This window comes from Protopterus annectens, chromosome 6.part0, assembly GCF_019279795.1.
Source record: "Protopterus annectens isolate FY-2018-M chromosome 6.part0, PAN1.0, whole genome shotgun sequence".
NCBI lineage: Eukaryota > Metazoa > Chordata > Ceratodontiformes > Protopteridae > Protopterus > Protopterus annectens.
Window position 1 is genome coordinate 142858553 of NC_056737.1, and position 25721 is coordinate 142884273.

Sequence of the window (25721 nt, forward strand, 5' to 3'; positions counted from 1 at the left end):
ATCCAAGGCAAATTTTGAGAGAAAAATCGCCAAGGACTCAAAAGACAATCATAAGGCCTTCTTTAGCTATGTTAGAAACCTAGGAGGAAACTCCCAGATATGTTCAGAATTAGTTCAAAATGATGTGAAGATTACTGAACCTACACACATTGCCAACATACTGGCTGACAGGTTCAGTGCAAACTCCCCCAAAAGGAGAGATATCTATACCAGAGGATTGTAGCCCCCAAACATCTCCAACGCCCAGGTGAGAACTGCTCTCTCCAAAGCAAAAACACAGCATCCATGGGACCGGATGGTGTCCCGGCTGTGTGCTCCACAAACTCAATGAGGAATTAAACCCGCAGTTAGGACAGCTGTTTAATCTTAGCCTCACCTCAGGATACGCACTCAAGGAGTGGCGCACGGCGACTGTGGTCCCACTTCACAAGGCGGTGCCTCCACCGACCCTGGAAATTACCGTCCCATTAGCTTGACAAGCCTTATCTGCAAAGCCATGGAGAGGATCATAATGGAACTCATAAATAAAGACATAGGGAACTTGCAGACTTTGGATCCAACCCAGTTTGGCTTTGTCAAAGGCAGATCATGCCTTTAAACTTGGTTGACTTTTGAGACCGTCACCAAAGCCATTGATGAGGGAAAGGCAGTCCATACAGCCTACCTTGACCTGGCAAAGGCCTTCACACAATACCCCACTCAGGTATCATCGAAAAACTCATCAGCTTGAATGTAAACCCATACATCACAAGATGGGTTGCAAACTGGCTAAGTGACAGAACCCACAGGGTCAGAGTTGCTGGAGCCATGTCAGACTCAAAGCCTGTCACAAGTGGTGTCCCACAGGGCTCAGTCCTGGGTCCACTCTTGTTCGCATCTACTTTTCTGAAGTACAAGCAAACACAGGAGGGTTATGGCTGACAAAGTTTGCAGATGACTGCAAACTGGGCCATAGTCGAAAACACATCTGACTCAGATATCCTTCAGAAGGGCCTCACAGAAACGGATAACTGGTGCCAGAGCCATGGCCTAAAGTTAAATGCCAAGAAATGCATAGTCATACCCTTCGGGAAAAACAAGGTTACCCCTAGCTACCATATAGGTGGCAATCCACTGAGCACAGAAGAAGTCATCAGGGATCTGGGGACCCAGGTTGACAGTAGCCTTCGCTTGACACTCATGTTGCTAAAGTAGTTAGGAAAACCTTCTACATTGCCCACCTGATCATGAAGGGATTCACATCTAGATCAAGGGAGGTCATCGCCCCCTGTACTCATCACTCATTAGACCTATGATTGAGTACAATGCCCCATTCGGAATGTATCTGACCCGACACCTGCAGCAGCTGGAAAGGCCCCAGAAGTTCCTCACCAAAAGGATAAAGGGTCTCAAAATATGTCTTATGCTGCCCGACTGAAAGAACTCCAGCTCTATTCAGTCTCATACCGCTTGCTCAGAGGTGACCTGTGCCTGACATACAAGGCCATGTCAAACCCTGATTTGATGAATATGCTTCACCTCAAAAATCTAGATCCCTCAGAACCACAAGGGCGGGAGACTTAAACCTTGACACGGTTATTAATAGAACGTGCTGGATGGACAGATTCATCACCCAGAGACTCCCTATGCTGTGGAACAAAATCCCGGTACATGTGAGGCAGAGCACTGCTGGCCTTGTTCAAGAGGAATCTTGACCAATGGATGGGGATCGCAGATATACCCCAGGGATTACTTCAGTGTCACTGCTTGACAGAGGCACAGCAAAATAATAGGCATAGTTTTATTCAAACTAAAGGGGTGGCGAAAGTCACATAACTATGGGCTAGGCTTATAAATGCCCTTGGGCAGATAGCCTAGTATGAACCTATATATATACACACATTTTATATATATATATATATATATATATATATATATATATATATATATATATATATAAATATGTGTGTGTGTATGCTAGAGGGATAGTTTCCTGACCCAGAGACTACACAGACTCTGGAATAGATTGCCCATACATATCAAGCAGAGTGCCTCTTTGGCCCTCTTCAAAAGGAACCTTGACTATTGGATGGGAGAAAGGAAATTCACCCCGGGGATCACGTCCGTCACCCTGCTAGACAGGGGTGCAGGGAAGTAAATAGTGTGGGAAGAAATAGCCAGTGAATTGTTATGGCTAAGCTTGTATAGGCCCTAGGGCTGATAGCCTAGTACCAACCTATATATATATATATATATATATATATGCCTAGTACCAACCCAACCTATATATATATATATATATATATATATATATATATATATTATAGATATATTTATATATAAAGTGTGTATATTTTATATATATATATATATATATATATATATATATATATATATATATTTGTATGCATACGTATGTATATATATTTATATATGTTTATATATATATATATATATATATATGTGTGTGTGTGTGTGTGTATATATATCTGTATATATATATATATATATATATATATATATATATATATATATATGCATACATATACATACAAGAGGGAGGAGCATAGGGTGACAGACAAAAGTGGAGGGCGATGCACACAGGTGTATTATATCATATGCAGGTGGGCCATTATGAAGGTGATTGGAGAATGTAAAGTGGTGATGGGGGAAATTGTAGTTAGGCAGCAAAGAATGGTGGTCTGTAGATTGACATTGGTGATCAAGAAGAGGAGGATTAGTGTGAGGGGAGCACTGAGGATCAAATGGTGGAAATTGAAAAAGAGTGATTGTGCGTTGGAGTTCACGGAAGAGTTAAGGGAAGGCACTGGTTTGCAGTGAAGTGTTAATGAATAACTGGGTGCCTACAGCAGAGCTAGTAAGGTGCTTGGTGTGACATCTGGACAGAGGAAGGAGGACAAGGAGACCTGGTGGTGGAATGAGGAAGTACAGGAGAGTATATGGAGAAAGAGGTTCGTGAAAAGAAGTGGGATTGTCGGAGAGATTAAGAAAGTAGACAGGAGTATAAGGAGATGAGGTGCATGGTAAAGAGAGAGGTGGCAAAGGCTGAGGATAAGGCGTATAGAGAGCTGTATGAAAGTTTGGACACTAATAAGGGAGAAAAGGACCTGTACCGATTGACTAGACAGAGGGACCGAGCTAGGAAATATGTGCAGCAGGTAAAGGTGATTAAAGGATAATGAGGGAAATGTACTCACTAGCGAAGAGAATGTGTTGAACTGATGGAAGGAGTACTTGAGAGGCTTGAATGAAGAGAATGAGAGAGAGAGAGAGAAGGCTGGATGATGTGGGTGTAGTGAATCGGGAAGTGCAATGGATTAGCAAGGTGGAAGTAAGGATAGCTATGAAGACGATGAAGAATGGAAAGGCTGTTGGTCCAGATGACATACCTGTGGAAGCTTGGAGGTGTTTAGGAGAAATGGCAGTGGAATTTTAACCAGATTGTTTAATGAAGTCGTGGAAAGTGTGAGGATGCCTGAGGAGTTGGGAAAGTGTTTTGGTACGATTTTTAAGAATAAGGGTGATTGTGCAGAGCTGTAGTAACTACAGAGGGATTGTGCAGAGCTGTAGTAACTATAGAGGGATAAAACGGATCAGTCACAGCATGAAATTATGGCAAAGGGTAGTAGAAGCTAGGCTAAGAAGGGAGGTGATGATTAGTGATCAGCAGTATGGTTTCATGCCAGGAAAGAGAACTACAGATGTGATGTTTGCTCTGAGAGTGTTGATGGAGAAGTACAGAGAAGGTCAGAAGGAGTTGCATTGTGTCTTTGTGGACTTAGAGAAAGCATATGTCAGGGTGCCTAGAGAGGAGTTGTGGTATTGTATGAGGAAGTCTGGAGTAGCAGCGAAGTATATAAGAGTGATACAGGTTATGTACAAGGGTAGTGTGACAACAGTGAGATCTGCAGTGGGAGTGACATGCGTTTAAGGTAGAGGTGGGATTACATAAAGTATCAGCTCTAAACCCTTTCTTATTTTGACTGGTGATGGACAGGTTGACAGACGATATCAGACAAGAGTCCCCGTGGACTATGATGTTTGCAGATGACATTGTGGTATGTAGTGAGAGTAGGGAACAGGTTGAGGAGACCCTGGAGAGGTGGTGATGTGCTCTAGAGAGGAGAGGAATGAAGGTCAGCTGGACTAAGACGGAATATATGTGTGTGAAGGAAAGGGAGGATAGAGGAATGGTGAGGATGCAGGGAGTAGAGTTGGCGAAGGTGGATGAGTTTAAATACTTGGGATCAACAGTTCAGACTAATGTCAAGTGTGAAAGAGAGGTGAAGAAGAGAGTACAGGCAGGGTGGAGTAGAGTGTCAGGAGTGATTTGTGACAGACGAATACCTGTAAGAGTGAAAGGGAAGGTCTATAAAAGAGTAGTGAGACCAGCTATGTTATATGTGTTGGCAACAGTGGCATTGACAAAAAGGCAGGAGTCAGAGCTGAATGTGGCTGAATTGAAGATGTTAAGATTTGCACTGAGTGTGACGAGGGTAGACAGGATTAGGAATAAGTATATCAGAGGGTCAGCCCAAGTTGGACAGTTTGGAGACAAAGCCAGAGAGGCGAGATTGCGTTGGTTTGGACATGTGCTGAAGAGGGATGCTGGGTATATTGGGAAAAGGATGCTAAGGATGAAGCTGCCAGGTCAGAGGAAAAGAGGAAGGCCTAAGATAAGTTTATGGATCTGGTTAGAGAGGACATGCAGGTTCTTGGTGTGACAGAGCAAGATGCAGAGGACAGGAAGAAATGGAAACAGGTGATCCGCTGTGGCAACCACTAACCTGGAAAAGCCGAAAGAAGAAGATTATATATATATATGTATATGCCCCCCTGCAGAAACGTAGATTTTTTTTTTTATTTTGAACTACGCATACACGGAAGTGCTTTTATATGTTAAGCGCTTTCATCTATGTGTATTTGAGGTTTTGTGATTCGGATATATGCTAGTGGAGCATGTATCCTAGACCCATATATATATATATATATATATATATATATATAGATAGATATATAGATATATATATATATATATAGATAGATATATAGATATATATATATATATAGATAGATATATAGATATATATATATATATATATATATATATAGATAGATATATAGATAGATATAGATATAGATATATAGATGTGTATGTATATGTGTGTGTGTGTGTGTGTATGTATGTATGTATATGTATATATATGTATATATATATATATATATATATATATATATATATATATATATATATATATATATATATATATATATATTCAAAACATCTAAAACCCATCACATCTAATTTCATAACCCTGAAACCAGAACATCTAAAACTTATAACATTGAATTTCTTAACATCTAACAGTACAAATTACATGAAAATAACATCCCCTCCAAATATAGCGACATATAATGATACCAAACACACACTTTACTATGTTTCTGCAGGGGGGCATGATACAGTGGGGTTAGGAAATTAACTTTTTCCCACTGTAGTGTGATCCTAGAGTTGGTATATTTACTTTACATTGGGGTGTGGGGTGCAGGGCGGCTTATCCCCCTGCAGAAACATAGTTAAAAGTGTGGTAGTTTGGTGTCATATGTGGAGGGGATGTTATTTCCTTGTGATTTGTAGTGTTAGATGTTATGAGTTTTAGATGTTTTGGGTTTTAGATGGTCCGGTCACAATGTTATGGAATCAGATGTTATGGGTTTTAGATGTTTCAAAGTAGACTATATATATATATATATATATATATATATATATATGTGTGTGTGTGTATATATATATAAATATTATAGTCTATGTGGTTTGCAATGATGCAACTTACAGCCTGCACACACACTCGTACTTGGATTCCAGAGCATTTCTGAAGAGTCAAGTAAAAAAGCATAATATAATATAGGATTTTCTACTCCACAACTTCTTAGATTAACAATTTTGGTGTCATTTTATTAATAAATCCATGCCCTTTATATTTCTGCATTTTTTAGGCTGCTAAGTCACTTAAAGTCAGACCCATGGAAGGTCTGGACACTGTATGGAGCTATGGTTGTTAAATGGAAGTATATAAAAAGGCAGTATAGGCCTGAATGGAAAAAGGACAATATATATGACTTGAGTGCAAGTTGTTTGTGGAATTTGTTTTATTGGTCCGTCAAAATTTTCCAGAGGCTGTGTGACTGAGGATATTGAGTACATTATGTGTAGGAGGCTTCACCCAGGGCTACTGTGTACTTTTTTATTAAAATGATTTTCTCATTTCTGTTTGTCGATGAAGTAGGTCTTAACAGACTGTACCTTAACTAAATATGTTTGTTGAATAATCTATGTTGAACCTTGTTTATTTGCCTAGAGACTTTTAGGGATTAGCTCTTTTATTGCATAAATGTTGTTCAACATCTATTGCTAAAACTGTTGACTCCCGTAAATAACCACTGTATATAACCTGCAAGGCAAAACAAAGTGGCAACCCCTGTGTTATGGAATAATGATTTGACAAGCTAAATAGTGTTTCCCTTTGACACTTGATTTTCCATATGGTAAGTAGAAGAGGGTTGCAAACAGGTTTCAAATGGTATTTCTTTGCGGCCATTTTGGAACAGTTTTTTGACCTGTATTTTCCCTAAGTGAGTTTGAGTTAGTATAGGATTGTTTTATTTTGCACTTTTATGCAACAGCTACATACAGTTGTGAAGACACTTGATTCTTTTTTGCTTACCCTTCTATCTTCTTAGTTTGATTTGCAGCTAGACTGAACAGATAGCAAATTTTGAAACTCCTGTAGATAGGAATGGCATTTTAAGTAATGCAAACACCAGCAATGCCAAACAACATTCAGAAAGTTAAAAAAAATATTAGACATTTGATATTGTTTCTGTTGTTAACATTATCAAAATGCAACATTCATGCAAGAAATTTCTATCATCAAATCAAGTCTGCAGAAGAATGAAAGGGTGCGTTTCAGATGCACTTGTCAGTTGTCAAAAATGATCTTTTCTAAAGCAAGAAGGCAACTCAGATGTGTATTGAGCAAATGATCCTGCATATCTGCGTAGATGCATGTTGCTGTACAGAAATTCCAAATGTAAGAGAGGATATATTTAATTTGTCATGTGTGATATGAATTAGCAGTTTTATATCTCACATTTATTTAGTCCCAGTACCTTGTGACAGGTTAATGAAGACTTCCGTTAATGCAATTTGAGGGAGTTGAATCCCAGAGAAGGGAAGGCATTCTATTACAGAAAATGGAGGCTTAAGTATGGAGTAGCTAATTTTTTATTGATCTTTTTATGGAATGTCTGTGTAAAATATTCTGGGATAACAAAAATCTAGGTTGAAAAACTCAGTATACAGCCTCTAAAATCTTTTAAGGGGTCTGGGGAAAATGAACAACAGATGTTGAACTAAAGGATTATGGAGGAAGGTTAGATGTTGGAATTAAGTATTGACCAAGAAAGAAGATAAATTATTTTTACTTCATTGTGGGGGTGGGGGAGGGGGGCAGCTGCTGAAAATTTCTAAATATTCAGGAAAGGAAGAAAATTGCATGTTGGTTTCTTTATACATTATTTGGTTTCGCATTTAGGAGTTCAGAATCCAAGTTCATGTGCAAAGTATTGAGAGGGAAGGCAGTTTCTGTTTTTTGGAATTAGAACCATGGTGACATAGTTTTACAGGAAGGGTTTAATGATGTCTGTACACATTTGGTACTGTCAGTTTTGGCTGGAATGCAATCCAAGGCATAAAGAAGCATTGGCTCGCTTCTTTCAGTTTTTAAGCGTAGTGTGTGTTTTAAGTTTTCACCGACCCTCACAGCTCACCATCGTCTGATCTCTAAGCCTGTCCTTGTCTGCTGAGCCTAATGAACTTCTATTATGCCCTTACACTTTCTCTGACTCTTATTTGTTGCCTTGGGGGGTGATCAAGATACCTGATTCAGCATCATGCAGCTTGCCAGATAGAATTTGTTTTTTGTTCTTGAATTTCCCACCCTTGCACACCAGTGGCAGCTGTGATGGAACATGGTGTGAGTGGCTGCACTTCCTGGACCTTTCCTTTCTAATGGAGCTTGATGTCTGTCAGATACAACCGTGCCCCCCCCCCTGCGAAAGTGCTAAGTACTGCTGCCTTCCTTGTCTCCACCAAAGAGATCAACACACCGCAGTGTGAGCCCAACACACCGCATGAGCCTCTCCTGTTTTTGTCCCCTATGATAAACTTGTGTTCTGTCCAGATGGTCTCTTCTGAATGCGTGTTTGCTGAGGGGCTCTGTGGATTCCTCGTGACATTTTAATAAGATAAGATAGCTATTGAAAAAATGAAGTAGTGTTGTTCTGTGAGCATTATTTCTCAGATTTAATCATAGTAAGTGATGGGTTAGTGGTTAAGTAACTAAAATAGATCATAGAAGCTGGGCTGAGTCAGATACCCATAAATTATAACACTAAGCATGTGTTTCTGATAACCTTTTTGCAGTATAATTACTCTTGAGTTCTTGTTGCTTTAAGGTGGAAGTCTTTTTCCTTGCAACTTTGGAGGAATAAAGACACTCTGAGACCTAGAATGCTGAAATGTACTACATTTTATTTTCAGATAGCCAGGAGGAAATCATGGTAGTGAATCAGTTCTGTTGGCACAGATGTATCAGAGAGGTTGATACCAAAAGACTTGGTGTGCAGCAAGTTTTCCCTGAGTTGGATTGCGATAACTTACACTTCAAGTTAAGCTTTTCTAAAAATCCTGTTCAGAAAAGCATAGCTCGAAAACCCTATAAAAAAAAATCTTGCCTTCCACATCCTGTAAATATACCATTTCCATGGTCACATTGAGGTGGAGAGTAAAGTAAACCTCCTCTGAAGGAGCACTGCCAGCTTGCAAAGTATAATACAGTGAGGTTAAATGAATTGCACCATTCATCTTTTGGAGAAAAATACTGATGATCCAACAACCATCAATGCAGATAAACCATTGCATGTGGTTTACTTTTTGTATTATGTTCACCAAATGTGCCAGCAGACTGTTTGTTTCTCTTAACTAAAAAAAAGAAATCTGATTCTTCTCATATTGCACATGGAGACCAAAATAAAGAATAAGTACAAGCAAGTGGTATGTATGTGAAAAACATTTTTGAAATGCGAAACTAAAAAATTTCCATTTTGATATCTTGGCTGAAACCATTGAACTTGAGCTGTTTAAATAGTTATGACAACTGCTGTGAGCAGTAATTTGCAGTCACTTTGTGATAAATGTAAAAAAATTGAGAGAGTTGATCCTAAAGTGAAAGGGTCAGCAATGATTACATTAGAGTGATCTAGTGCCAGTCTTACCAACTTTGGGGGTGGTGGTGGTTATATGTTTCACCCCTTTGCATCCGCCTTCTAATAGCGGCCGAGGAACAGTGCAGTTCATGTTCCATGTGTTTGTTAAAGCAAGTCGATGTGCATGCATTGAGGTTACAAGGACATCTCCTAAGGCTGCTGCATTATACAGCAACTTTCTCAAGTGTCAGTGAAGAATTGAGAAACAGGCTTTGTATTAAGTCCAAAGAACTGTCCATTGCTTTGTAGACAGCGGATAAATGCCCTAGTATCCCACTGCCCTTTTTTTTCTTGCCAGCTAGTGGTCTGTAGCATTCTCAGTGTGATTATATGATAAATGTTGCAGTGTTCTGTAAGTGATCATCATAGAAATGGCACTATTAATGAGTGGGGCAAACTGTTAGAAGTCTTAGGAAGTTATGCGTTACTCAGGGAATAAGTACAGAGGAAAAAAAAAAAGCACAACTCTGAAAATAGGAATACAAGTTAGTATGTTAGGGAGGGTGCCTGGGTAGAACCGAGCATTTGACTGCTTCACAAGAGTACATAAGGTTAAGAAAAGTAAATGAGAGATGGGAAGGAAGAGGTTTAGGAGTAGAATGGAGGGAAAATGAGAAACAAATGTAGACTGCATGCAACGGGAGCCAAAGATGATGTCGTTTTGGGAAACTGAATGGAAGAAGACTAACCGGGAACTGTATTTGTCTCAAGACACGTGCTGCTGGATTCAGAAAAATGTTAATGCTGGTGTAGCGCTGTATGACTTGCGTGGCTTCTTTTTAAACTTTCCATGCTTCACAGACTGGGGGTAGTGTTAAGTACTCATTTAAATTAAATGTCATCTCTCTGTTCGGTGTAAGCATACTTGGCTCCATTTTATACAATACAGAATCGTTGGCGAATTTCTAAATTAGGCTGCATTAGAGTCTCACTGGATTTAACTTTTTGAGAATCCCCTGAATGATGTACTAATTTATTTGCAGATGGTAAATAAGGTGATGGAAATGGTAACATAGTGTGCTGGAGTGAGACCTGTGCAGTACTTGAGAGTTCTTCTGACATTGGACTTTTTAGAGATGTTGCTAATGCCGAGTGTTAGTGAAATGGGATATAATCAATCATTACTTTTAAATTTGAAGATTAAAAATCATATGTTTGTATAGTCTTCAGGTACTGACTCCATGCATGAGAGACAGAAACAGCTCATGGCTCGAGGACTTCCAAAGCAGAAGCCCATCGCAGGTGTGAAGAAGGTGATTGTTGTGGCATCTGGCAAGGGAGGTGTTGGGAAGTCAACAACAGCAGGTCAGTCCTCCCATTATTATTGTATTGTTTACTCTTCTTGAGCAATGGAGACCCCCCCTCAGCATTTAACTGTAACTGATCCACATTTTTATTTCTGCACTTCAGTGATTTAACTACTTTATTAGAATTTAAAATCGGGTGGCATTAAAAACGCACAATCTCTGCTGTTCATCATTTGCTTTTTTATTAGTGTTGGAGCTGTGGTATTTAAAGTTACTGTTCTGAAGATCTATGAGCAACTAGTCTCTGGTTTTACCTTTGTAATTTAAGGATCTAGGTTCTTTTGAGGTAGGATGTATCATAAATTTTGCTGAGTAATAAAAACAAAATAGTAAAACCTGATAAAGCATGATTGTTGTTGAGGTACAGTCAGCACAGCAACTATCAAGGGTAAAGGACATTGTCATTGACACCGACCACTGTCTTGCTAATTGAGTGTTCGAACAAATATTTATAGTTTGTGATATGAATGAACTTTTCTTTGCTGAATCCCTTACATCTAGTGTTTCAGATGCAGTTGTTACTTTGTTGGCAAATTAAAATGCAAAACAAGTATTTGTCATAAAAATGTTAGGGTATGAAACTTGACACGTTTGTTTAAAACTACTTTTTCAGTAAATGCTAGCAATAATGCAAATTTTACTGAGTAGTTTCTGTTTAAGGGGCTATGTACATTTAATTATGAATGTACCTCAGGCTCAAGTAGAAGAATGTGTCTTAATTTGTTTCAGTGTTTTTTATTACTTCCAGTTTGTTGGAACTTTCAAAGTTGGAGCACTACTGCTTGCTAGAGATGAAAAGTATTATATGCATTTTGATGCACTTTGTGATACAAACATAACGTGATGCTGACTGAAGGAAAGCATATAATTTACTTGGTTATACTCGTTTGTTTTTACTAGCATTCTTGACAGAGTACTTTGTAGGGAGTTTTTGAAGTCTGCCAACTCATTACTCTCAAAGAACATATGCTCCCAGGTATGTCTTTCTTCCCCATAACACCTCCAACGTTTGCCATCTACCTGAGGAAAAATTCTTTGCAGTCTGCTTGGGGTATAAAGGTACCTGTGCCTATGCTTTAATACAAAAAAATCCTAAGTCTTGAATTTTTGTATGTTTGAGAGCCATACATAGGTCCCCCCATTGTTTCTTTATGAATTGCTTATCTAATCTGTCTTCCCATTCTTTTCTGATCTCCTCAGATTCCTATAGTTATCATGGAATATTTTAACGTTCTACTAATTATCCCTTTTTTAACAGCAGCTTCTGTTCCACATTCAACTGAAAACTCAACCAATGCAGGTCTTTAGTTTAGGATTCCACTGTTCCTTTCTTTTTGCCTAAACTCTGCCTTCCTCATCAGGGATTAACATCAATCTTAAGCTTGCAGTCCAAATGTCATCTTGGTGTCTTCCCATTCTGTTAACTTTCCCTCTGTAATTATTTGTTCCAAATACCATGGTTTCTTTGCTAGCTTCCTCCAGTATAGTCCGGCCCATCTTGTCTATCTCTAATTGTAGTCATCCTTATCGGCAGAATCTCCTTTTTCCATTCCTATGTTGGCTTAGTTCTTGGTATACTTTATGCTGTTTTATGAGTAAAATCTGTATATCTGGTGATCTGTGTCCAAAATCCTACTCTTAGCTTAGTTTTTGAATTGCCCTCCTGCTTCGTCGTCATCCCTTTCCTGTTTGAATTGTAGCTTAATGTATGTTATATTTAAGAGCCTTTACTGTTAACTGTAAAATATCCCTTCAAATCAGGTAAACCAAAATGTCCTTGTCCTTTTGGAAGGATGAACTTGTCTCACTTGACGTTTGCCCTTTTCCCCTCCTAGATAAAATCCTTCAACACTCCCAAGTTTTATCCACAACTTCTCATTTGATAAGAATATGCCTGACCTGAGTACAAAACTGAAGAGTTTAAAAACATTTTTACTGCTTATGTCTTGCTGTCCATATCCATAGGCAACTGCTTCCAGTTTCTCACTTTTTGTATTGTCTTTTGTAGGGTCTCTTCCCACATATCCCTAGCTGCCATAATGGAATCCTTTTTAACCCATACTCCTAAATACTTGTTTTTTAACATCCCCATAAATATGAGCATTGCTGAACCAATTATTGTGTGGTTATATAGTTTATAGCTATAACCTTTGTTTTATCTTCATTAATTTTATATTGTGAAATACCCTGGAACTGTCAGAATGTTCTGCAACACTGAGATGTCCTTTTTCTGGTTTTATCTGTTAGAAAATATTATCATCTGCAGTTAAGGCCAACTTTTCTTGAATAACATACCATTTATATCCTTGAATTTGAGTCCCTTATTTTCTTTATTTGCCTTCTATTTAGAACATTGGCAAAGGGGAAAGAGGACATCCTTGTCTGATTCCTCTGTTCACATGTAACTTATCAGAGTGGAATCCTTCCACTTGCCTCTGATCCCTTATAAATCAACCATATTATTGTATCAGGAAATGCGTATGCTTCCATTGCCCTTCTTATAAAATCCAAGCTTACTCCGTTGAATGCTCTCTCTGCATCAAGGCCCACCAACAATAGTGGTATCTTCTTACATTCTGCCTCCCTGTGAATTAGCCTTGTTCTATTAATGTTAAATGTTTGCCACCTTTCAGAAAACCCCATTGCTCCATATCAGTGTTGGCAACACCTTTGCCATTTGTTTAGCCATTGTAGACATACAATTATGGTTTAGAATCTAAATGTCTAATATGAAACTGGATTGGATGGGTTTTACCATCTTTAGGTATTATAGCCACCACAGCTTTCTTCCATTTCTATGTTGGTGTTTCCCCCTCTTTTTTAAAATACTGTTAAAATAAAAAAAACGTGATCTTTTTCGCTTTCTTCCTTCCTAGCTTCCAAACTTATACAGGAATACCACCTATTTCTAGGGACTTTCCTGCATATTAGTTATACCTTAGCTACACTTGCTTGCACAGTGTACATCACCATTTTTTCCTGTCCTAGCTGTTAATAATTGAGCTTCATTTACCACTAACCATGGCATATTTAATTCTTCCATAAATATTAGCATTTGTAATTTTCTTGGTTTACATATTTCTCTGTTTTATTAGTTTTTTTCAAAAAAAAAATTCTCAAATGTCTAAGATCCCTGGCTATTTTTCTTTGTATATGTTCCCTAAGCTTGCCAACAGCTCTTTCTATTTTCTGTTGCCTGAGTCTTTGTGCTAAATGTTTTTGTGCTGTGGCTTTATAACCAAAAAAAAAAAATTGCTTCATACATATTATCCGGGTAGTCTCTCATATTCTTTTTAGCACTCTGCAGTCGCACCATGTCTTGTTCTGTCAGATTCCCCTTATTCTGCAATGCTTTAACCTTTGTCAGTCCCTGTGAATAACTTGTTAACCATATCTTGCTTGTTTCTGCCCTATTTTTAAACTACACTTTTATTTTATCCCACTTTCTAGCTATATCTCATTTTTACTTTATTACCCTGCATTTTTTTGTTATTGGTATGTGATCTGAAGTAGTCATTGGATGTGTCTCAAAATGTTCAATTAAACACACATGCTCCTGTAAAATATAATTGTTGTCTAGCCTGACCCAGTTGTTTTACTTTGGGGAATAATGTGTTAAATTCTGAGTTCCTGTTACTGAAGTCACATCTTTCAAATTGAATATTTTCATAAACGTCTTCAAAAATGTATCTTTTATTTTTCCCCTTTTAGACCCTCCCAGATACATCTTTAATATTGCAAATCAAATTCCAGTCCCCACCTGTGAGTAATATTCCCTGCTGATTACTGATGATTTACTTCTCCCAGGATTTTCGTAAGCTCCATTGTAACAGTTTTAGGTGGAATATAAATGCCAGCATAATCATCCTCCCAAGCTTGTTAATACCAGAATTCTAGCACCATCTTTTTCCCTCTTCTATCACTATCGGAGCTCCAATAGCAATTAATGTTATTTTCCTTTCCCTTTGTCCTGAAATATTTATCCGATTCACATGCTCATTTCTTTTCAAATGCGTCTCCTGGAGCATAGCTGTTTGCACTCTGCATTGCTTAATACAGTTCACTATTCTTTCTTTTTTTTTTTTTTTTTTTTTTTTTTTTTTTTTGTATATACCTGTGATACCATTCATGTTCCAAGGTAATATGAAAACTGTAGCCATTATGATAAGTTATTGTTCTCTTCCTACCTGTTAGGTAGAACAGCTTTTTTGTTAAATGTGTATTTTCAGCTTGTTTGTCACATGCATGCACTAAAGTTTTTCAGGCTGATCTTTTAGGTTCATAGGTAGGTACTAGGCTATTGGCCCTAGGGCCTATATAAGCCTAGCCAAAAGTACCCTGGCTTTCGCCACCCAAAAAAATTATTTTCCTGTGCCACTGTCAAGCAGAGCCACAGAAGTGATCCCCGGGCTGAATTTCCTATCTCCCATCCAATCATCAAGATTTTTCTTGAACAGTGCTAATGAGGAGCTGTGTTTGATATAGATAGGTAGTTTGTTCCAGAGTATGGGAAGTCTCTGGGACAGGAATCTATCCCTCCAGCATGTTCTGTTTATTGTGGTGATGAGGTTTAGGTCCCTAGAGTGTGTAGCTCGTAGGGATTGGGATTTCTTTAAGTGGAGCATGTCTAAAAGCTCTGAGTTTGACTAGCTTTGTGTGTTGGGCAGAGATCGCCTCTGAGTAGGCGATATGCAATGGAGTAAAGCTACAGTTTTTTGAGACTGTCTGCATAGGGTATCTCTTTGAGGCCGGTAATCCCCTTTGTGAGGTATTTCTGTGGCCTTTCCAGTTTTTGTAGATGTCTTGTGAGGTACATACCAAAAGGGGCATTGTACTCTATAATGGGTCTAATGAGTGACAAGTAGAGGGGAACAATGACCTCTTTTTCCTGGATGAGAAACCTTTTGTGATGATTTCCTGACTACTGTGGCGATGTGGTTATCAAAGGAGAGACTACTGTCCAACTGTGTCCCAAGGTCTCTTATCACACTTTCGGTGTTAAGTAGACTACCACCTATGTGGTAGTTCATGGGTACTGAGTTTTTACCAAAAGGAATGACAATGCACTTTTTGGCATTGAGCTTGAAGCCATGGCTTTGACAACAGGCATCTGTCTCAGCAAGGCCCTTTTGTAGGATGTCCACATCTTTTGGAGTTTTGATTATGGCTCCTAGTTTGCAGTCATCTGCGAACTTCGTTAGCCAAAGACCTTCTGTGTTGGCCTGTACTTCAGAGAAGTAGATACCAAACAGGAGAGGACCCAGGACTGAACCCTGTGGTACTCCACTTGTCACCGGTCTGAAGCTGGATTTGGAGTCTGCTACTTTCACAGTGTGGGTTCCGTCAGTGAGCCAGTTGGCAACCCATCTTGTGACATAGGGATTTATACTTAGTTAATGAGTTTATCTATAATTCCAGAGTGGGGGATGGTGTCAAAAGCCTTGGCGAGATCTAGATAGGCTGTGTGAACCACCTTACCCTCATCTACAGCTTTGGTGACTATGTCAAAGAAGTCTGTCAGGTTTAGGAGACATGATCTGCCTTTTACAAACCCGAACTGGGTGGGGTCCTGAGTTTGGAGATTACCAATGTCATTGTTTATAAGTTCCATGATGATACGCTCCATAGCCTTGCAGACCAGGCTCGTTAGGCTAATGGGGCGGTAGTTTCCGGGGTCTGTGGTGGCTCCCCCTTCGTGGAGTGGGAGAACTGTCGCTGTGCGCCATTCAGTGGGCACATAGCCTGAGGTGAGGCTATGGTTGAACATGGTACTTAGGTGGGGTGCCAGTTCATTCTGTAGTTCATGTAGAACACAGCCTGGGATGTCGTCAGGTCTCATGGATGCTGTGTTTTTTACCTGTGCAGCCGTGATTACAGGAACTTTGCATTCTTCTGGTATAGAGATGGGCCCTTTAGGGGATGACAGAGGGGTAAAGTTAGCACTGAACCTATCTGCCAGGATGTTGGCAATATCTGTTGGTTCTGTATATTTAGTGCCATTGTGCTGTAACTCGGAGCAGATCTGAGTGTTGCCATTGAGATTCTTGACATAGCTGTAGAATGCTTTGTGGTTCTCTTTAGAGTCGGTGGCGATTTTGTTTTCATAACTAGCTTTGGAGGATTTTATGAGGGATCTCAGCTTCTTACTGAAGCTGACCAGGGAGTTTCTCCAATCATGGAATTTTACTCTTTTTTGCAACAGTTTCTTTCTTCTGTTGTAGAGTTTGTTTATGGCAGGGGACCACCAGATTGGCTTCCTTTTTTTGGAGGATAGCATCTTGGTTCTGTTAGGGATTGCACGATCCATGCACTCATGTAAGTGCTTATAAAGTGCATTTGTGTAGGATTCAGCAGTCATACCTCTATTGTCCGTCAGCATGGGTGTCGTGAAGTTTGCCACTTCTGTCTTAAGAAGCGTGAAGTTGGCTTTGGAGAAATTTTTTTACTGTGGTTTCCCTAATGGGGGTGGGGGTGGGGGAGGGATGTGGATGTCTAGGGTGATTAACTTATGGTCTGATCTGACCAACGAGGAATTGACCTCTGGTGTGGAGTACCGGTTGCCCATGTTGGTAATAACCAGGTCTAGGATATTGCTGCCCCTGGTGGAGGTGTGGATAAGTTGATCCATGGCATTGGAATTTATGAATTCCAGAAAACGTTAAGCACGAGTTGGTACATGATCAGTTTTCCCAGTTAATGATAGGGTAGTTGAAATCGCCCATTATTAGGGTGTTAGGTTGTACCCTAATATTTTCCAGTGTAATAAGAAATGAGGAGTGGGAATCTTGGGGCATGGTGGGGGATGTGTAGCAAGCTACAATTTGGATTGCGGTCTTGCCCAGAGTTAGTTGCACTTGGATAATCTCGGATGCATTATGCTGAGTAACTAGCCTGGAGGTGTGGATATCCTTAATGAATATGGACATGCCTCCGCCTTTATTGTTTCGGTCCAGGTTAGGTGGCCGAAAGGTGTGGTATGAATTATAGCCTGGTAATGCAGGGGTACGCTCTGGAGCCTTGAACCAGGTCTCTGTCACTGCACAGATGTCGATGTTCTCCATTTTAAGGAGTGCCTCAAGAGAGTGCATTTTGAGGTTTAGACTTCTAGCATTGAGTAGCAATACACGCAGATTCTTCTTGCCTTTACCTGTTAGGGTAGTGAATTTGTCATTTGAACCTTGCCTAAAAAAGGCACTAATAGGGGTGGCTATAGCCTTAGCCAGTATCCGGAATCCCAGTGGTGACAGGTGCAGGCCATCTCTGGCAAAGCATCGTGGCTTGTTGATCATGTCATCCCAGGCAGACAGATACTGGATCCCCTTAGAATGACACCAGAAGCTTAGCCAATTGTTTATGTCAATCATTTTTGTCCTTGGACTGTGGTATCATTCTGGGTGTTGGCAAGATGCTACTCAGGGCTAGGGTCATACCTGCCTGGGCTACAAGATCGGACAGCTCCTCCATGTCCCTTTTCATGTAGTCCAAGGAGGTACGTCTCAGGTCATTCACACCAACATGGACAATGACAGAGTCATATTTGTACTTGTGGAGTGACCTGAGTGCATGCGTTATGTAGCGGATCCTAGCACCAGACAGGCAGCTGACAGTAACTTTCTCCTTGTTTAACCTGGTGAGTGGAACATCAGTGTGCCTGACTATTGAGTCACCTGTGACTAGAGTGTTGGGTACGTTGTTATGCCTTATGGGCTGTGGTTGAGTGGCACACTGAGTTTGTGGGCTATGTGTCATTTGGGTTGTGTTGGGGGGGTGGATGTTGCTTGTGTTTCTGCTTTGGAGGTCCCTGTTGCTTGGGCAGGTTTTTCCTGAGAGCCTCCGCGAATGTAGGTGTGTGTTTTGTGTTTCTATGTGTGTGTTTTGGTGGTGTAGGTTTTGAGGGTCTATGTGCTGAGTGTGGTGTGGTGCAAGTGTTTACCTTCTCCTCTTGACTGTCTAGTCCAGTCTTGGGTGAAGAAAGCTTTGCTTCCAGTTTGGCTATATAAGTGCATCTCTCACAGGTTGTAGTGTTGGGTGGTAGGAGGAGAGGATTGTCTGTGTACATGAGGCAATTACTGCATTGCCCCAAGATGCCCAGATTCATCAGGTAGACAGGAGAAAACACCGGGGGCATACCCTTAGACATGCCTGGATAGGTGCTTATTTGTTAAGTACTAGAAACTGTTTTCCTCTAGGCAGTGAGGAAAGTTGAGTGGGAGTTGAGAATAAATTCTGAACAAGTGCTGAAACAAAAAAACTGGCTAGTTCTAAGAAACAAAATTAAGCTAGAAGGCTTCCCTCCAACACAGAAAGGCTTGGGCCCTAGAAGCCTACAAATAGTCCTGGACACAGCAAATCTATATCCAGGCTCGACTAGCCACAGGAAAGGCAGGAAATAAGCTTAGAAAAAGTGTTTTTTTTTTTTTTTTTTTTTTTTTAGTGGAAAGAGAGAAAGGAGTAGCAGAAACTAAGCTGATTGGCCTTCTACAGTTGTTTTGTCAGATCCATTTGATCCTATGTCACATCCTACAAGACTTCTGTTTTAATGAAAACACCCCCAGAATGTCCCCATAACCTATTAGTTTAATACAAATACACAAAGAGTATGTATATCTTCAAATAATGAAGTTTAACCTCCCTTAGAGGAACAATTGTCCTGCATTGGCAGCTACATTCTCAGGCTTTAATTGACCTACGTTTATGGTTTTGTGTGTGTTATACATGGTACATACAGCCTGTGCTTCTGTTTTGTGCTGTTTTTTAGTCTTATCTTTATTTCTCTCCCAGATGCAGAGAACTTGAATGCTTTCAGAAAACATTAACTTTTAGCCTTTACGTATTGCCCCTCTTAGCGGCTTATCTGCATAGAAACTTAAAAACCAGATACACAGTTGCCTTCAGTTTCAAGATTCTCATATTATACTGTGAACATTTATTTGCTAAAGGAAAAAAAATTCATTAAATTCAGTGTTCTCGTATTTACTTGCTTCCACTTAAAACTTATTGTTAAATCAAGCTAAGGGCCTTAGTCCAGTCATTCCCCTATGCATAGGTAAGAAAAAGCATCTCAACTCTACTTGTATCATGATCTGTATACTTTTACAATCCAGACCCCCATCTCAACAACCCAAGATAACAGTCTATTATCTTAAATATGCATTTGTCCAGGCTTCCTTCTAATTTACATTATAATGCCTACACTTATTAAAACTAAAGAAAGAGAGAGTATCCTTCTGATACATAAGTAACTGAAATGCTTTGTTATGTAACCTGCAGTTTATACCATGAAATGTTTCATAAAAGTACTGTTAAGAATAAAAATGGTTTTACTTGCAGTTTGACTTACACCCTGCTTTTCCCTTCCCTTTAATGTTCTTCCAAGCATTAATGATATTGCAGTAGGACAAATGCTTTGAAGTCTTCTGCAGATTAACAAAGTCAAAGTCCAACATATCCAGTTTTTCTTGTTCAACCATATTTCAAAAATGTGATTGATGCTTTGTAGTCCCATATTAATTCCTTAATTTCTGAGCTGCTTTTTTTCTTCCTGTGGATCTTCATCTCCAAACTGCAGTCTCTTGTTCAGTTCTAACATACTCCCGTAGTCAACTTCCTTTTTTATTTTTTTTACCCCCATCTCAAGCATTTTCCTTTGGAACATTGGAAAAGGTTTCACTGGCAATTTTCATTTTTAAATTGCTTTATCAGAAGAATAAGAAGCAGATACCCCTAGTCTTTGATAGCTCACATTTTATTGGCCAAACTTTTATATTTCCTCCATAGTCTGTACTGCATTAAAAAAATCATTCTGATCCTCCAGGAAAAAATATTCCGAAGATAGCTGGATACAGCAGCTTTAATCTCATACCTTCCTCTCGACATTCTCTGATGGCTAGAATAACTTGCTGGTCTTCTGCTTGGTTGTACAGTGACAATTCATTTTACAGAGACACACAGGCACACACACGCACGTTGTACTTGATAAGTATGTCAGAATTTACTTTTTCTGCTTGGTAGATTGCATCTTAACCAATACAGATCTTGGCTGCTTTCTCACGGCCAGGTTTGGAGAATACACACGATTTGTCCTTTCAGTTGACTACAGCTGTAGAATACTAATCCACTTGCTTATTTGTACTTTGATTAACTGATGGTTTGCTTTTGCCAGTTTCTCTGGTACAGCAGAAAATCTCAGGTTTTGCTTGCGTGCTTGTCCTCTGATTCTACCATTTCTGCAACTGCACTTCTTGAGCAGTCTTCTACTCAGCCAGCTTTTTTTTCTTTTTGACCTCTGATTGTTGCAGTTTTTCAACTTATCTGAATATCTGTGTAATGCTTCCACTTTTCCCAGCCCTTTGTTATTTGAGTTTATAGACACATTCAAAGTGTTTATATTTAACTCTGAGCATAATTGACTTTTATTTATTTCTTCTAGATTACTGAAAGTCACGTCTTGCATCAAAGCAACGCTTGAACTGCTTTTTGCTGATCAGCTGCAGGATTTTTCCCAGCAAGTGTTTCTCCTCATCTTTTTATGGTCATTTTTTTTTCAGGTTGTCTAAATTTCTTCTTTGTTGGCATCCAGACAGTGCACTTATTGACAGTAACAGAAATTTACACGAAATACAATTAACTTGCTTGCTCTTCTGAGTTTGTTTTTATACTGGGAGAGCTGAAATTAAGCTGTTACTCAGCGTGCAACCATCTTGGAAGTTCATCCATTCTCCAACTACCTTGATGATTTATCCTGATTTAATTTTCTGACTGGGGCACTTCTTTTTTGTAATATCCCATATTAATACCAGAGATTAACAAAATATATGTTTAAGTCTGACAGTGTTGAACATAAGAAGTCTTAACACTGAACCCTGTGAAGTCTACTTGGTACCAGCCTTTCTTTATGCAGGGCTCTGTTATGGGTGAAATTTACTCTCTCTCATAACCAGTGCTCTGCTGATTTTTCAGCATTTTCTGTCCCATTTCATTTCATTTTGCCTAATAGTGTTTTGTGAGGAAGGAAATATAAAAAAAGTTTTGCTAAAATTTAAATATACTACAGCCACTGTGTCAACTCTTAGGAGTTTTATGATATACAAAAGAGAGGAGTATTAAATTTGCTTGATATTATCTTTACGTATTGAAACAATTATTGACTCATCTGTTAAAACTTTCCTTCATCTTTCCAGTTTATAACTTGTGATAACTTGAATCTTTCCCTCATACAACGAAATTCTTACAACCACTAAAGCATAATTGCTTTGGGATGATCTAAGGATTTTGGACCAGACAGAGACTGTTCATTACGGATTGCTTAATGCTGGATTTTGCTTGTCAGTCTTGGGAGGAGTTTGACCAGCTATAAAAACTGGAGACCTCGCCTTCTCTCTGTGCTACGTTTGTATTTCAGATATCCAGAACCTCTGTGCTTATGTTCAGAATTACAGCTTATGCTAATTCATCTCTCTTTGCCTTCCTAAATAGGTAGCATGTCTTTCCAACCTTAGGATAATCTGTTTTAACACACACTTACTAATTGGGAATTCTGGTTTTATGACATTTGCAGCCCCAATGTGCAAGTCCATGGCCACAGAATCTATGATTTAAGGGCAATCTCTGAAGGATGTTTCTTTAAGCTCTCTATTGCATTTTAGGAAAAATACTTCAAAAACAAACCAGAACAGAAAAAACAAAAGGAGATGATTGTAACCAGTCCACTGGATCTGTAAACTTTACGTTAAGTGCTTTCATCCCTAAGTAGCTTGGACTTCATCAGAACAAAATCACAGTCTAATCATCCAGAATACACGCACACAGACACTTGCACATCTGCCCCACCTCCCAGTAGAACAGTTAACAATAATTAAACAATTATATGAATTAATCATATAATTGTTTAATCATATAATTAAACAATTATATGATTAATTCAATTCAAATTTTTGCATTTTAGGCTGTTGTTTCTTGTTCTAAAGTATTTTGTCAGTCTTGTAATGAGAAGCTGTTTAATGTTTACAAAAATAAAATTCCTTTATAAAAACTACTGCACCACCAAACCTTGCTTTGGTTTGGGTCTTGCTGGTTGGTTGGGTTGGGTCGTGCTGGTGGGTTGGATTGGTTTGGATCGGGTTGGGTTTGTTTTGTTTGTTAGTATCTGGTTGGTCGACTTGCATAGCCCACCTGTCTATGCAAGACCCACAGTTTACACTGGAGAAATATGATGAAATATAAAGATTTCTTAAAGTAAGGAGTTAATAAAGGCAACAGTGGTTGTGTGAGAAGGGAAGAAAGTGGGGTGGTATAGAAAAAAGAGATTGAGAGTACAGTGTAGATGTATAGAAAAGGGGGATGGGCAGATGGCAGAGGGGTGTGAAGGGGGGATGGGCAGATGGCAGAGGGGTGTGAAGGGAAGTGTTATGGTAAGTTTGCTTAGTCTGGAGAGCAGTTACAGGAGGAGTGGCAGGATCTGTCTTGAGATAGATACATGTATAGATAAACACAAGTATATGTGTCTGTCTTCAGTATACGTAGATAGATGTGTGTGTGCATGTGTTTGTCATATTGAGTTTTTGGAAACTCCAAAATTCGTATAGGTTCATAGGTGAATATTAGGCTAATGGCACAAGAGCCTTTGCAATCCTAGCCAATAATACCCAGGATTTTACAATATTTTAATTCCCCGGATGTGGGATGGGGTAGTGTCAGGGTAAATGGTCTTTGGGTGTTGGAGCCCTGAGTCATTTTACAGACCACCTCTGTCCATAAGGGGCATGGTTAGTACCTAGGAGTGAATTTATGGTTCCCCATCCATGTATCCAAATTCTTTTTGAAGTGAGTGAGGAATGGACTTGCTTTGGCCAAGATGGGAAGTTCCTTGCTCTGTTCCAGAGATATTGACCAAATTATGCAAATAAACTTCTTTGCATATATGAGACATGCACAAAGCCTTATATTTCTGCAAAAGTAATACACGCAGAACATGGGCTCTGTTTATACGGGCTGATGTCAGCTTCAAAATGATATTTTACCCATCATGCTATCATAATTTACGGAGTGTATTATTTTAGAGTTGCTGACATAAAATTTTAAAAGTCGTAATGTTCGTATCTGATTATCATATCTTATAGGTTCATAGGTCATTACTAGGTTAACTACCACAAGGGCCCTTACAAGCCCAGCTGCTCCCCCTAGGTACTAAGGGTCCCCGAGTATCATGTGAGTTTGTATGGTTGTGGGAGTATGTTAGTAGGGAGGTAGCTAAGGATTTGTAGGAGGGTTTTAAGATAAAAACTTTTCTCCTTGAAAGCCTCTGCCCATAACTGACGTGGGGACCAGACTGAAGGTATATATTTTTTTTTACATGGATCTTCAGCCTAATCCCATAGTGTGAATATTTTTTTGGGATCCTTTGGGACATGTATCTGTTTGTGCAGCCCATTTTGTTTGTCACAAGAGAAGTTAGATCCATGAAGCTAGTGTTTTTCAGGCTGTTTTCCGCACGTGCAATAGATCCATCAAACCTCTGGAAGCCAGGTATTCATGCCCTGAAGTGTCGTGGTGAGTTAGCTTTGTCAGCTTTCCAATTGTTTTAAGTGTCTGGTTAGATAATTGCTAAACGGGACATTGTATTTAATGATAGTTCTGATAAGCACCAAGTAGAATGGCACTGTAACTTCCAAGGACCTGGATGACATACCCTTACTTGCAAGTTAGGTGACGTAGAATGATTCTGTTATGTAGGCTACATGTTGATCAAAAGCCAGGTTGCTGTTATGTTCCCAGATCCCTTACTACTGTGCCGACTGGGTGCTTTATCAATGTAGTAATTTAATTGGGTTCGACAGTTTTCTCTAGGAACATTATATTGCATTTTTAACATTGAGTTTTAGGCTATGGCTTTGGTGCTAAACATTTGTCTGTGTTAAAAACTCTTGTAATATGTTTATGTCTTAGGGGAATTTATAATGGCTCCCAATTTACAGTTCTCTGCAAACTTGGTGAGCCGCAAACCTTGAATGTTTGCCTTCTTCCTACTTCCGAGAGGTAAATGGCAAATAGGAGTGGGCCCAGCACGGAACCCTGAGGTACTCCACTGCTGACGAGCCTCTTGGTCAATCTAGATTTCTAGAGTCCTGTCTGGCAGGTAGCAGGCAATCCAGCAAGATATGCAGGGATTAATAGCTTGTTCGGAGAGCTTGAGAAAGATTCCTGACTGGGATACGTTATTAGTTGCCTTGGCCAGGTAAATATTAGTAGTATGAAAAGAAAACAACAAAAACCACTGAGAAACACATAAAGCTTAGTAATCACGCAGTTTATTCTGTTGCTAGTTAAAACTTTCTCCTACACAAGGCTTCTTAAGGCAATCTATTTACACAGTGATAGTAATCCTTTAAATACCATCAGTTATAGTCACATGATCAGTATACCAAGTCACATGATGAAACAAATCGGATGATAAATAGGTCACATGGTAAAGGTAAAAATGCATATAAAAGTTAGAATTGAATAAATGTGTGTGCATATAATTTATATACACATGCATACATGTATAGCCCTACACATGTATGTATGTATGTATGTGTATATATATATATATATATATATATATATATATATATATATATATATATATATATATATGTATAGATGTGTGTGTGTGTGTGTGTGTGACTGGTGTGTGTGTGTGTGTGTGTGTGTGTGTGTGTGTGACTGGTGGTGTGTGTGTGTGTGTGTGTGTGTGACTGGTGGTGTGTGTGTGTGTGTGTGTGTGACTGGTGTGTGTGTGTGTGTGTGACTGGTGTGTGTGTGTGTGTGTGTGTGTGTGACTGTGTGTGTGTGTGTGTGTGTGACTGGTGTGTGTGTGTGTGTGACTGGTGTGTGTGTGTGTGTGTGTGACTGGTGTGTGTGTGTGTGTGACTGGTGTGTGTGTGTGTGACTGGTGGTGTGTGTGTGTGTGTGTGACTGGTGGTGTGTGTGTGTGTGTGTGACTGGTGGTGTGTGTGTGTGTGTGTGTGTGTGTGACTGGTGGTGTGTGTGTGTGTGTGTGACTGGTGGTGTGTGTGTGTGTGTGTGTGACTGGTGGTGTGTGTGTGT

The 25721-nt window shown here is 39.4% G+C and overlaps 1 protein-coding gene across 2 annotated transcripts in view; it reads left to right on the plus strand.

Annotated features, from left to right (window-relative positions):
- Window positions 1–25721, plus strand: part of NUBPL (nucleotide binding protein like) — an 864344-nt gene that overhangs the window by 35737 nt on the left and 802886 nt on the right. For both annotated transcript variants that reach the window (XM_044073881.1, XM_044073880.1), the window contains exon 2: window positions 10491–10632. In XM_044073881.1, the coding sequence (XP_043929816.1) occupies window positions 10509–10632 (124 nt within the window). In that variant the 5' untranslated portion in view covers window positions 10491–10508. The remainder of the gene's footprint in view (window positions 1–10490; window positions 10633–25721) is intronic.